General features: G+C 37.9%; 1 protein-coding gene across 4 annotated transcripts in view; it reads right to left on the reverse strand.

The window, feature by feature from the left end:
• CNOT2 (CCR4-NOT transcription complex subunit 2) overlaps positions 1 to 14485 on the reverse strand; it is a 123605-nt gene that overhangs the window by 78519 nt on the left and 30601 nt on the right. For 2 of the 4 annotated variants that reach the window (XM_084878901.1, XM_084878899.1), the window contains exon 2: positions 2123 to 2195. In XM_084878901.1, the coding sequence (XP_084735027.1) occupies positions 2123 to 2195 (73 nt within the window). Of the gene's footprint in view, positions 1 to 2122; positions 2266 to 14485 lie in introns of all 4 variants that reach the window. The other 2 variants (XM_084878902.1, XM_084878900.1) reach the window with 1 other exon arrangement.

Here is a 14485-nt window from a genome sequence, read left to right on the forward strand (position 1 = left end):
ATGAGAACAATTCAGAATAGAAAAGGTTACAAGAAATGATTTATCACAGGCATGCCTTATTCTGGCTTATTAAAATCATAAACATCTGGCAAGAAACTTCAGACATCAAGTTAGGAGAAACTCTAGAAAGGTTAAATATGACACTGTCTTGTGTGCTTTTTTAAAATCCTTACCCAAGGATATGTTTCCTTTTTCTATTATTATTAATTTTAGAGAGAGAGGGAAAAAGGAGCAAGGGAGAAAGAGAAAGAGAGACAGACAGACAGAGACAGAAACAGAAACAGAAACAGAGACAGATACATGGATTGGTTGCCTCCTAACCAGAGATCAAACCCGAAACCTAGGTATATAACCTGAGCAGGAATTGTACTGCAACCTTTTTGGATATACCGTGTTTCCCCAAAAATAAGACATCCTCCGAAAATAAGACCTACTTACAGGTTTCCTTCTGAGTGAAATATAAGGCATCCCCCCGAAAATAAGGCCCTCCCTAGGCTAACCATGAGAGATTTGGTCCACTGATTCTGAAAGAAATGGAGTCACAAGAAATTCACCAGGAAATTCAGGAATTGGATTGTTATGATGATGTTCCAGAAGACGATGACATGATTGTCATTGAATAAATGAGTAAATTCTTGATACTGTAGGATTCACAGTTTGTCTGGTTTGTGTTGACAACTACCGTACTACCGTACCATATACAGGTAACAAATTTCCTTTATTTTCATTTAACAATAAATGTGTACTGTATTCTTCTTCATGGAAAAATAAGACATCCCCTGAAAATAGACCTAGTGCATCTTTGGGAGCAAAAATTAATATAAGACACTGTCTTATTTTTGGGGAAACAGGGTAGTTTGAACCAACTGAGCCACCCAGTCAGGGTGACACTGTTTTTTTTTATTAGGGGTAGTGCCCAAACCAGCAAGTTTTATAATCAAATCATAGACTCTGCTAATTTTACATGAATACCCATATACAAATTTTCTCCATTCTTCATTTTACCAAGTTGAGGGAAGAAAAACTTTAGTTAAAACTAATGGTTAGCAGATTAACCAATGCTGTCACTATCACACTAATTCTGTCATAGCCTAGAGGAAATGAAACTGGTGAATGGAAGGGAGAGAAGGAGGTTGAATATGTATCTGTACAGAAAGCCTAAAGCTCTGAAATTTAAATTATTCTGTATTCCGAATCATTAAATAACTTAATGAATTATTACTAAATGAATAAAGCAGATTTTATTTGAAAAAATTAAATTAAAATGTTATATTTTAATCACTATTTAATAGCACCAACTTTAAAATTCACCTTCATTTAAAAGCTGAAAAAGAAAACAGTAGGTTGGGGGGTAGGAATGTGAGTTAAAAAGAAACAAAAAGAGAAAGAACTCATGAACAGGAACAACAGTATGGTGATTATGGACAGGGGTAGGTGGAAAAGGATATAGATTACCTAAATGGTGATAGAGAAAAATAAAACAGAATAAAAAGAAAACAGTAATATTACACTTTAACCATTCTTTTAGCATCCTTACAGATTACATAGAGAGGATGGATATTAACTAACTTAATAAATGAGAAACAGGACTCCAGCATTATAAGGACAGAAGTAAATGACAAGTTCTGTAGAATTTTGGTCTCTGAGCATCCTGGGATTTTCATTTATATTTCTTCTATATTCTAACCAATTTTGCCACATTTCTGTAATTCTCCATTACCCTGAATATAGCATAAGACTTCAGTTTAGTCTTCCAGTAATATATATATATATATATATATATATATATATATATATATATATATATAAAAGCAATCTCTGAATCCAGCCATAAAGTTATAAATTATGTATCAGATAAAATAAGATTTGACATATTTTTACACACACCAGAAAATTTGTGTTGACATTAAAAGTATATACATTTATTTGAAGCATATTTTATTTTGAAAAATGTCCCCAACTATTTAAACTGTCAAACCCATTATATATGTACTTTAAATTATAACCCACATTTTTCAAATTGAGGTATATCCAACCAATATGCTGGTTCTAGTTAAATACAACATATTAATCAGTTCAATGTAGCTATCTGACAATAAGGAAAAAGGGAAATAAATCTTACCTGGTAGTTTCTTTTCTCAGATAATGTATGTCCATCAGTCCTCACCATAGAGTCGTGTCCTTTCCTCACAGTACTGGAGGCAATCAAACAGAACTGTCACTCAAGGGTCGTGTCACAGGAAGGACCGCCCACCAGTTCTCCCTCTAGAGTGGAATTATCCAAAAGCCATCAAAATTACTAACATGTAAATATATGAACAGTAACAAAAATATCCAATATTATATATAGAAAACAAAACAAAAAGAACATTTCAAATATTCTTAACTATTTGGGGAGAGCTAGACTGGCAGACATGCTTTGAGATAGAAATTATTAAATACGAAAAACTCTTCCTTCCCATTTCTCTCTACAGTTAAAACTGTCTGCCAGTCCTCATATACAAGATAGAAACATAAATAAAAATGGAGTTGATGAAAATGTTCAGCCCTCAGCTGACATTTTTTCTTTTAAATGTTCTTCTATTAGTCTCAGAAATATACAATTAATTCAGATTTAGTCATTTAACTTAAAATACCTCTCTTCCAAATACTTCTTTATATAATATTCATTCAGTTTATGTTTATTCCTATGCCATATAATGAAATATATCATATGTTCTTATGACTAGTAAATGAAACCCAAATACTCATTAAAATTTACTTCAATGAAGAGTAGTAACATATGTCAGCTTTCTGAAGCCTTTGTCCTTCAATCCTCTAATTTCATACACATTCTAATAGAATTTGCTTTATTACAATAGGGAAGAACAAGAATGGAGCTCATGTCTTAACCTCAATAAAGATAAGTAAGTCCAAAATGACTAGGCACTGCGAACATCAGGTACAAAAAATTCAGTATAGCAGAGGTGATAGTCGCTAGAGATGTTAACTTAAAAAATGTAAACTGAAAGAGATAAAAACTCAAAAATGGTGTATACAAAAATTTTGGAAGCACAGATTTTAAAAACAAATATCTCTCACCAAAGTTTTAGTGAAATGTTTACCTTAGGAAAGTAGTAAGTGTATCTAATGATCTAATAATAGTTGCTAACCATTAAAAATACATTCAAATTTAGAGCAATTATTTATCATAAGAAATATACTTTGGGAGAGGATAAGAGAAACATCTATTTTAAATTCATAAAAAGTATGAATCTATTTTATTAAAACCAAACATACATACACATACATATGGATTACCTCCAACAAGCAATCTAATAATAATAAGACAGGCAGAAACATTTCCAAGGGAAACAAATCATTAAGAATTAACATTAAAGTTTTAAAAAGAATCCACATAATGAAAACCTATATTTTGTCTTGTTTTATGTTTGATTAGAGTTAGTGAATGCTATACTTTTACTTAATTTTTACTATCTTACATTGTATATGTTTGGTGAAATATTTAAGATGCTTGACTCTAAGGCAAAAATGTAACGAACAGCCTATTACCAAATTTAAATGTACCACAGGAATTAAGTATTTCTTTCTCAAAAATAACAAAGGAGCAGAAACCGGTTTGGCTCAGTGGATAGAGCTTCGGTCTGCGGACTGAAAGGTCCCAGGTTTGATTCCCGTACATTGGTTTCGGGCACATCCCCAGTGGGGGGTGTGCAGGAGGCAGCTGGTTGGTGTTTCTCTCACTGATGTTTCTAGCTCTCTCTCTCTCTCTCTTCCTCTCTGTAAAAAATCAATACAAAATTTTAAAAAAAGTTTTGTTTTTTTTTAAGCCATAAGTAAGTATAATTACTGCTATAAATGTAACCCCTAACATCTAGTAAGGATAATTAGGTTATTCATAAAGAAAAATTATATCAAATAAATTGGATGTCCAAGAATAGTTAAGTGACACACATTCAGCTCTAATTTAAATTTTCATGACTGTCACAAAATGAGAACAACACTGTTTTACTTTGCATTCTCAAAACAACATTAACCCTGTTTTAATGTGTTTTATAGTATTAATCGACTTTAAAACAGTATTTGCCTTACTATTAATGTATTCATGGCAACACTGAAGTCAATGTATAATAGTTGAATTTTCCATTGTTTCTTAAAGAAAATGTGCTTTATAAATAAGTTTAAATAATTCTTTAAATATGCTAGTTTCATCAAAAGATAAGGTTACAAATTTAAAATCAGGTAAGGCATTTTTCAACAGTATAACTTAACTATATAAAAAGGTAATTATTACTATATATGCTAAATACCTTAATTAAAAACAAAATTTAATACTTATTCTGCAAATTTACCAGGTGAATAAAAAATAACTTTGGAATACTATAGATTTTAATACAGAGGGAAATATTGTTTTGTTTCCCTCTTAGGATAACTTCAAATATTTCATGGCTCAAAGTTTCAAGCAGTATCAACTATATTATGCTTTAACCAATACAGGAATAGATATTCTATGTTGAAAAATAACGAAAAATTCATTATCTTTTAGTAAACAAAAAGAAAAAGAAATAAAAACACTCTATTTTCTTAAAGGTAAACATGACAGCTAACATTTGTCACCACTATCTTGTATTAAGTAAAAATGTTCAGTAATAGACTGTCTTGATACTTCTCATATTTGGAATGAACATGATGCACAGAGATGAAAGAAGATGTGAGTATGTATGTGGAGCACAGTATGTAAAAAGGAACAAGCAAGAGAGAGAACATGCACTCCAGCTGCCTAAATTTATTAAAGTTTATACACTGGTTTTCCCAAAAGTCCTACAAATATTCAAAAAGCCAAAAAAGACAAATATTTACAAAACCAAAATGACATCATCCATAAGGCAGGGATGCCTTCCAAGATAAGAAACAAAACAAGAACAAAACAGAGACTGCATTTACCCTTCTACCTTAAAAAAGCAGAAAACTAGACAAAATATGTGGAACAATAACTTTCAGACACTAGACATTATCTCAGGGCAGAGATGTTCAAGAGAAAAAAAAAAAAAAAGTAAAGTAACCCTATTGCCTGCAGTTAAGGGGTTGAATGAAACAGGGAGGGGAAAGGTAAAACCCATTCAGAGCCCAATGGTCTCATTGAATTAAAAGAGTTCAGAGTTATGGGAGACACCAAGGCAGCTAGAATTTGCAGAACTACTGAAGAGAAGGAAGCTGCAGGGGCAAAGAGTTCCAGAGATCAAGAGATTCTAGTTAAGGTTTCCGCTGAGTAATGACCTATGCGTGCATATGAAAAAAAAAAAACGACTAACTCTGGAGAAAAAAAGCCTCTGAAAAGTAGCAGCCAGGCCTTGGCCCATTGGCTCAGTGGTTAGTGTGTCGGCCCACGGACTGAAGGGTTTTGGGTTCAATTCCTGGTCAAGAGGGCATACCTTGTTTGCAGGTTTGATCTGCAGCCCTGATTGGGGGTGGGATGCAACAAATCTATGTCTCTCTCTCACATAAATGTTTCTCTGCCTCCTCTCTCCCTTCCATTCTCTCTAAAAATCAATGGAAGAAATGCCCTCAGGTGAGGGTAGAAAAAAAAAGAAAAGAAAAAGAAAAAAGGAGTGAGAACAATCCCCAGAGCTCCTGCTTCCATTAATCAGAAGGTAATTAATGCCTTATAGGATGTATATAAATAAGTTTTACACAATAGGATGTCTGAACCAGCACTAACAAGGCTTAAAACCGCTGGGCCAGCATGGCTCAGTGTTTGAATATCAACCTCTGAACCAGGAGATCATGGTTCGATTCCCCATCAGGGCACACACATGGGTTGCAGCCTCGATCCGCATTGTGGAGTGTGAAGGAGGCAGCCAATCAATGTTTCTCTGTCATCATTTATGTTTCTATATCTCTCCCTGTCCCTTCCTCTCTAAAATATATCTATACTAGTATAAAAACCTAAGCAACCGTCCAACTGGTAGCTATGATGTGCAATGACCAACAGGGGGCAGATGCTCCAACCAGTAGAGGAGGAAGCCTGATTCCTTGCGGAATCGACCATGGGGTAGGTTGCTACTGGGGCACTGTTGGCCCAGAATTGGCTTCACCTGCACCCCAGACCCAGAGAGAGAGGAGGGAGCCCGAGTTGGGGAAAAATCACTCGAGAACCACTCTCTCGCAATCTGGGACCCCTCGGGGGATGTAGGAGAGCCGGTTTCAGCCTGATCCCCACAGGCCAGGCCAAGGGACCCCACTGGTCACCAGGCCTCTAGTCCTATATAATAAAAGGCTGATATGCAAATCAACCAGAGGGGGAAAAGATGGGTTGCTATGATGCACATTGACCATCAGGGGGCAGGCACTCAATCGAGGAGCTGCCCCTTGGTGGTCAGTGTGTTCCCACAGGGGGAGGTCCTCTCAGCCAGAAGCTGGACTCATGGCTGGTGAGCACAGCAGTGGTAGTGGGAGCCTCTCACACCTCTGCAGCAGCGCCAAGGATGTTTGACTTACAGCTTAGGCCCACTGCCCTTGGCAATTGGACATCCATCCCCTGAGGGCTCCAAGACTGCGAAAAGGCACAGGCCAGGCTGAGAGACCCCTCTCAGTGCACAAATTTAGTGCACACAGCCTCTAGTGTGTGTGTGGTGTGAGGTGTGTGTGTGTGTGTGTGTATGGCTTAAAACCTAGCCTCTAAAGGATTAAGCTAATCTAAGTACAAATGTACCCCCAAATAAAGCTCAACAATTTATATATCTACTAATAAAAGGCTACCATGCTAAATGTCTGACTTGTCACTATGATGTGCACTGACCACCAGGGGGCAGATGCTCAATGCAGGAGCTGCTGTGACGCACACTGGCCATTTACAGAGAAACAGCACCACATACCTGGCACCCACAAAGCAACACTTAGCTTCCCCCAAGTGGGACACAGGCCCTGTCATCACTTAGGAGCAGCCCACCAAATCGCAGCTGCCGCTGCCAAGACCCCATGGCGCAAAATGCAGCCCACAGCCCAGCCCAGCCCAGGAACGGTGGCCGTGGGCTCCAGGTAATGATGTCACATAGCAATGCCCAGCTTCCTCTCCCTAGCAACAGGCCATTTAACAATAAACGGCACCATGGACCTGGCACCCACAACACTCGGGCTTCCCCCAAGTGGAACACAGGCCCTACTACCAGCCCAGAGTAACACCCCATCAAATTGCAGTCAACACTGCTGAGACCCCACGGCACAAAATGCAGCTCACAGCCCAGTCCAGCCCAGCCCAGCCCAGAAATGGTGGTTGTGAGCTCCAGGTAATGACATCACATAGCAACTCCCAGCTTCCTCTCCTTAGGGACTAGCCTCCTAGCAGTTTCTTCAGCCCAGGAACACGACTTGCTTTATAGCCAGGTGCAAACATTTCACACTTTAACTAAATGTCTGTGAAGCATTTTCCTACCCTCATCTCATTTGATCCTCATAGAAGTCCTGGAGTAGGCAGAGAGGAAACTTGGTGGAATCCTATCTTCATTAGCCAGAAAACAGAGATTTAGAAAGCTCAGAAACTTGACCCGACTGGAAAGAAGAAATGGTGGACCTTGAAAATGACTTCAGGTATTCTCATGCACAGAATATAGTCAAACACTGCTGCAGTTAAATAGTTTACCCTTTGTTCTCCCTGTGTGATCTACAATAATAATCTGCTCGTGTTGATATTTTTTGTTGTGTTGCTGACAATTATCTAAAAGAGAAATTGGGGTGCTTCACTGAACTGGAAAAATTTTAGCTAAATCAGAAAGCACGTTTAATTAAATATGTTTATTCTTTATCTATTGTATAAAAGGCTAAGCTGACTTGCGCATGAGTGATACACATAAAGCTCTTGCTGGTGCCAACGAATGCGTGTGTTTCCATCTGTCATCGTCAATCGTGAATTTGGTTGACACTTCTATTATAGAGAAAGGGCAATTAGCGATATTAAAATATTTATTCTAATTAATTTCCTTTCAATGTGCACAACTTCATGCACCGGGCCACTGATATTTTAAATAATACCACACTCCAGCATAAAACAATGTTAGATTTATAGTCTCAATTATATTATGCTGATTTTTGGCTATAATAATGTACTATAGTTGATGACATATTATTGCTATATAAAGTAAGATGACATCACTATAGGAATAGGTAGTAGGTACATGGGACTTCTCTATACTATAAAGAAAAAAATGGCAGTAAGTCTGCTTCAGATGACCAATGTGATCAGAAAACCATGCTGAAGAAGGGACTGCTATATTACCTGCCAAAGACAGAAGAAATGTTGTGCAGTGGAGAATGTATCAAAATGACTCCACCGAGATAGAAAAAACTTTTTTGCCACTACTATGATGGAAACTGGAATCCTAAATTTGGGACAAACGTCATATTATTCATTTCCATATTATTTGATAGAGAAATTGAAAATGTCAAAGATCTAGCAAAACCAAGAATAACTTTTTTCTTTTTTTCTATCCTCAATTTACTATACCTTTTATCAATTATTCCTTTGTAAGATTACAGAAATTATAATTGATTTGGCAATACCCCACATCATTATAGAGTTAACTAAGCTTTATTTATAACAGTCGTTCCTTAATACAACATATCTTGCAAATGTGTTTTTAAAATTATATTTTCTGGTGACACTGGTTAATAACATTATATATGGAAATAAGTTTTAAACTCTAAATTATGAAATTTTTATTTCACACTTAAATTTGTTTCAGCATCTTCCTGAAAAAGTTTCCTATGTACTCCAGAGCCCTTTTGTCTCAGAGGCTAAACAAAAACCAACTATTTCATTCATCTATATTTTTATTTGAAAGAATACTTAAATGCTAATTTGAAATAATAACATCATAGTTTTCTGATTTCAACCTATATCAGTTATCTTAAGAAAAACTTAATGTAAATGCAATCCTATAAACTTCCTGTGTAGTGTAGAAATTCTTCTTTTGTGAGAAAGACTATCTTTTATGCTCTTGCCTTTTTTTTTTTTTTTTTACCATAAGCTTGTTTTTAAAACATGCTTAGTCTTCACTGTGAAGTACAATCTGCCATTGCTTTCATAAAGAGATGGTTAAATAAACACTAGGCATATTTTTGCTCTTTTATTACACAGAAGTTGTCAAATTTCTTCTTTATAGATCCAGCTAGGAAATACTTTTTAGGCTTTGCAGGCCATGCAGTCTATCAAAACCACTCAACTTTGCTATTATAGTGCAAAAAAAGCCATTTAAAATACAGAAACAATGTGGCTATGTTCTAGTAAAACTTTATTTCCAAAAGCAGGTAGCAGGCAGAATTTGGGCATGGCATCATTTTCTGATCCTAGTTATATTATAAAGGTTAAAGTATCTGAATGTTTGTACTGCAAAATGTCCTTAAAGTTAGAATTCTTATTGTTCTTAGGTTTTACTACTTTCCCACACTGCTACTTTTTATTACCAAAAGTTACATTTTAAATGGAAAAGGTGGTCTAATAAATATGGGTGCTTTACAAGTGAATCCTTATACATTTCCACTGATAAGTGTACTGGTGGGGTCCCTTGGCCTGGCCTGCAGGATCAGGTCAAAACCGGCTCTCCAACATACCCCCCCCCCGGGGGGTGGGGGGGGGTAAGTGGCATCCCAGATTGCAAGAGGGCGAGGACCAGGCGAAGGGACCCCATTAGTCACAATCGGGGCCAGGGAGGGATGTGGGAGGTTGGCCAGCCAGGAAGGGATCATGGGAAGGCTCCAGGGCATGTCTGGCCCATCTCACTCAGTCCCAATCGGCCAGACCCTAGCAGCAAGCTAACCTACTGGTCAGAGCATCTGCCACCTGGTGGTCAGTGCACATCATAGCAAGTGGTTGAGCAGCCTTAGCATATCATTTACATATTACATTTTGATTGGTTAAACAGCCAACCAGCCACTTAGCATATTAGGCTTTTATTATATAGGACTAGAGGCCTGGTGCACAAAATTTGGGCACTCAGGGGAGGTCCCTCAGCCCAGCCTACGCCCTCTCGCAGTCTGGAGGCCATCTTGTGTTGAGCGTCTGCCCCCTGGTCTTCAGTGTGTGTCACAGCGACCAATTGTTCCGCCGTTCAGTCAATTTGTATATTAACCTTTTATCATATAGGATAATATTCTATCATTCTCTTTTGGATTCCTATTGTAGTCCATTATTTGTGATCAATAAATCCCAAAATAAAAATAAATAAAAAGAGAATACACAGGAAAACTTTTAAGGAGATGGAACTATCCCATATGTCATTACAGTGGTGGGTATGATGCTATGCATGTATTAAAATCCACAGAACTTCACAACATAAAAACTTTAAATGTACACAAATTATAAAAATCAACCAGAGGATAGAAATACAGAACTGCATAGCCACTCTGAAGAAGGTATGAAACTAGTGCTGACCTAAGCAATTTTCGAAAAGGGTGTTTTGACTGATAACTATTAAGAGGAAAAAAAGGAACTCTACATAAATACTGTATTCTAGTTGGCAAAGTAATTCCTCACAGGCTATGGGTTAATAATTCTGAAACTGCTATGCATACATACTGAAGAGAATAAGTAAAATGGATGGTGCTTGGTGCCAACTAGGTTTCTCCTAGTCCAAGAGAGAAGTTACAGATAAGCTAGGAGGAAGGCTAGAATGAATTAGTCATGTACCTCTTAATGACGGGATACATTCTGAGAAATGTATTGTTAGGCAAATATCTTTGTAGGAATACCATCGATTGCACTTACACAACCCTAGATGGCAAAGCCTACTATATACCGAGCTTTATGATATAGCTAATTGTTCCTAGGCTACAGGCCGGAATGGCATGTCACTGTAAAAAACTACCTGAGATTAAATCAAGTCCAAGAGGAAAAGATATAATCAAGAAATGACATAAACACTAGATATACGCTGAGTGGCCAGATTTTTATGATCTCTGAATGCATAATAAGCTGGCCACTCAGTATATTTGTATCTCAAATGGGTACCAAAAGTATTCTAGACTTTTGCTGGAGATCAACCACCTATTTGCCCTGAGCTTTTTATCAACCAGTAGAAAGGGGAAAACTGATCAGGTGCACGATTTATAGTATCTTTGATATCAAATTAATGAGGTACTTAAGAGAAGTACACTGAGTGGCCATTATCTCTAAACACATAATAATCTGGCCATTCAGTGTATGTTATGCTGTTGGCATTACACAAGAAACATACTGTTTTACAGTATACTTTTTGATAAGTAGAAAGAGTACACTCTAAAATAACAATGAAAAGTATAGTCTAGTAAATACATAAGCCAATAGTAAAATAACTTATTATCAAATAGTATGTACTATAATTGTATGTGCTATACTTTTATATGACCGGCCACAGCAGGTCTGCTTACATCAACATCACCACAAACACTGAGTAATGTATTGTGCTAGGACATTAGGACAGCTACAATGTTGCTAAGTGATAGGAATTTTTCAGCTCCATTATAATCCTACTAGAGGCCTGGTGCCCAAAGTTCGTGCACGAGAGTTGGGGGAAGGGGTGTCCCTCAGCCCGGTCTTGGCCTGCAAAGACGCCAGCATTCCTCACTCCACCTCTAGCCAGAGGTTCCTCCCCTCCTTCCGCAAGCCTCTGGGAAGATGCTTGTCCTGGGACCTCCTCAGGGCCCTGGCCCAGGACGCCCTGCAGCTCAGGTACTCGGGTGCTTGGGCTTTCAGGTCTGGCTTCCTCACCTGGCATGGTGAGCATTAGCTGCCATGGGAGCCTTGTCTCAGGAGTTGCCCCCTTGGACCATATTACTTGCAAGTGGGGGAGGGGGCGGCCTCGATGCCAGTGATTTGATGTCGGTAATGGGCCAGCCAGACACCACCCCCACCACCACCCCCCCGCGGCACCACACTGGTCCTGTCTGGATTGCTGGCAGGGGGCTTCCAGTATGCGACTGGGGCTGCTGGGCTGTGACTGGGGACTGCAGGTAGAGGACCCCAGTCAGTATCAGGAGCTGGAAAGATCCATTTTTCTGGTTCCTCCTCTGCCATGCGAACACTGAGCTCGGGCCCCACAGGCCCCTTCCCTCCCGCCTCACAGCCGAGGCACAGACTCTGGGTCTGCAGACTCTGGGCTCACACCCCATAGGACCCTTCCCTCCTGCTGCATGGCCGGCCAAGGCACAGATGCTAGGCTCGAGGCCCCAGAGGCCCCTTCTCTCCCACAGCACAGCTATGGCTTGGACGCTGAGCTCACGCTGCCACTGGCAACTCGAGCTCAGCGTCCCACTCCCAGTCCTCTGGCCAAAGACTCCTCCTTTCCCTCCACGGCCAAGGAGCAAATGCTGGGCTCCCGTTGGCAGGGTGATGCCTCCAGCATCTGCTATGGGTGCTGCCATTTTGTCATAGAGAGATGACTAATTTACATATTACTCTTTTATTATATAGGACTAGAGGTCCAGTGCACAAAATTCATGCACGGCGGGGGGGGGGGGGGGGGGAGAAGAAAATCCCTTAGCCTGGCCTGCACACTCTCCCAGTCTGGAAGCCCTTGGGGGATGTCCATCAGTTGGACATCCATAGCACTGCCACTGTACACTCGCAAGCCGTGAGCCCAGCTTCTGACTGAGTGGTGCTCCCCCTGTGGGAGTGCACTGACCACCAGGGGGGCAGCTCTGAGTGGGGTGTCTGCTTCCTGATGGTCAGTGTGTGTCATTGCGACCAGTCATTCTGTTGTTTAGTTGATTTGCATATTAGCCTTTTATTACATAGGATGGGGCCACCATAGTCTATGCAATCTGTAGCTGACTGAAACACCATTATGTAGAGCATGATTGCATGTGGTACTAGATTAGAAAGACATCTCTACTGGTAACAGCTAGCTCTCAATTACAAGGCACTTTAAATATAGATTTTAAATCATTCAGACTATTATAAAATAGATAATTTCACTGATGTCACATGAAAATAAAAAGTTGATAAAATGTTAGATGATTGACAGGTATGTTGAAATTATATTTTAAAGAAGTTTGATAAAAGGGTATTTTAAAGATTTTTTTATATTGTAAACAAAGCTTATTTAGAAAAAGCTCCAATTTTTTGAATACTTTCAAACAATTAAGATTAAATTTGTCTTTAATCTTTTTAACAGACTAACAATAATTAAATTTCAAGAATGCAAAGTAATTTATGTAACATAAGGATCAATAGTGTCTACTCATGAACAGTAATTTCTCTCAAATTGAGAACACTTTTAAAATAAACTTCTGAGTGCATCAGTCTAAATGATAAAGAATAAACATTTTATACTTCCTTTTCTGTGATGAAAACCCTTAAAATAGATTTAGTCATGCCATCAGCTTAAAATCCAAGAAGCCAAATAAGGGGGAAAACATAAACCAAATCTTAGGGTAGGAAAAAAAACAACAAGCAGGCTTATTGATCCAGGATGTTTCCTCCCTAAGTCAGAACCTAATAAAAATTAAGCATATATTATCTGGCCTACTAAATAATACATGAACTCCAATTTTTCTCCATTTTTTAGATTTATCAAAACAAGAAATCAGCTTATCATGAGTAAAATCTTTAGAAAATACTTCATCAGAAAGGGAAAATAATTATAAACTTTATTCTCCAAATCCTATTAAATTTTAGGTGTCACATCACCAGATAAAACTATATAACTATTAGTTTGATTAATTTCTTCTCTCTGGCCTCAGTTTCCTACTCTGTAAATTAAAGGATTTAGATGAATTTTTAAAATGCAAGCTGTTTGCATTTTATATTTTATGTAAAAAAAAATATTTTGATAATTTTACATTTTAAATATTCTGTCAAGGTAATTCACTTATAAAAAATGAACAATTACAGCCGATTCCCCCACCCCCATGTTTTTCCCCCCTCCCATTTTATTACTCAATACTACTTATAACACTGCCCAAATATTTTGGAGTTTGGGAACGGTATCTAAAATATTTATAATTTAGTAGTCATTACCAGACTCAACTTTAAACTATGCTGAGAATTTGGACAGGTTAAGACAGTTGAACAGGTTTTTCTTTATTTTTTTTTTTTAAGCTTCTCCCGAGGATATCTTTATTGATGAAAGAGAGAATAAAAAGAGAATAACATATTCCAAGTTGGTTCTTAATTAGAACTGACCACCATATGTGAACAATTTCAATGGTGCTCAGTAAAAGCTAAGTAGATACTTATCCAGTATCTTTAAAATCATAGGGTTTCTCAAATTCCAAAACTACCGTATGTCCAGCAACTTTTTCTTAATAGGTAGATTATAATTACAAAAATATTATGAACTGGTTTTTCGAACTAATTTTTGGTTTGATCCCATATATGAAATGTTTTCAAAATTCTGTTGATAATTTAAGGTACATGTAAGAAAGAAGCATGGGCAGATAGAATGAAAATAAACAAATTTCATTTCAGCCCAGCCAGTGTGGCTAAGTGGTTTAGTATCAACCCATGAACCAG

The sequence above is a fragment of the Pipistrellus hanaki genome (genome assembly GCF_964339955.1).
Source record: "Pipistrellus hanaki genome assembly, chromosome: 3".
Classification (NCBI taxonomy): Eukaryota; Metazoa; Chordata; class Mammalia; order Chiroptera; family Vespertilionidae; genus Pipistrellus; species Pipistrellus hanaki.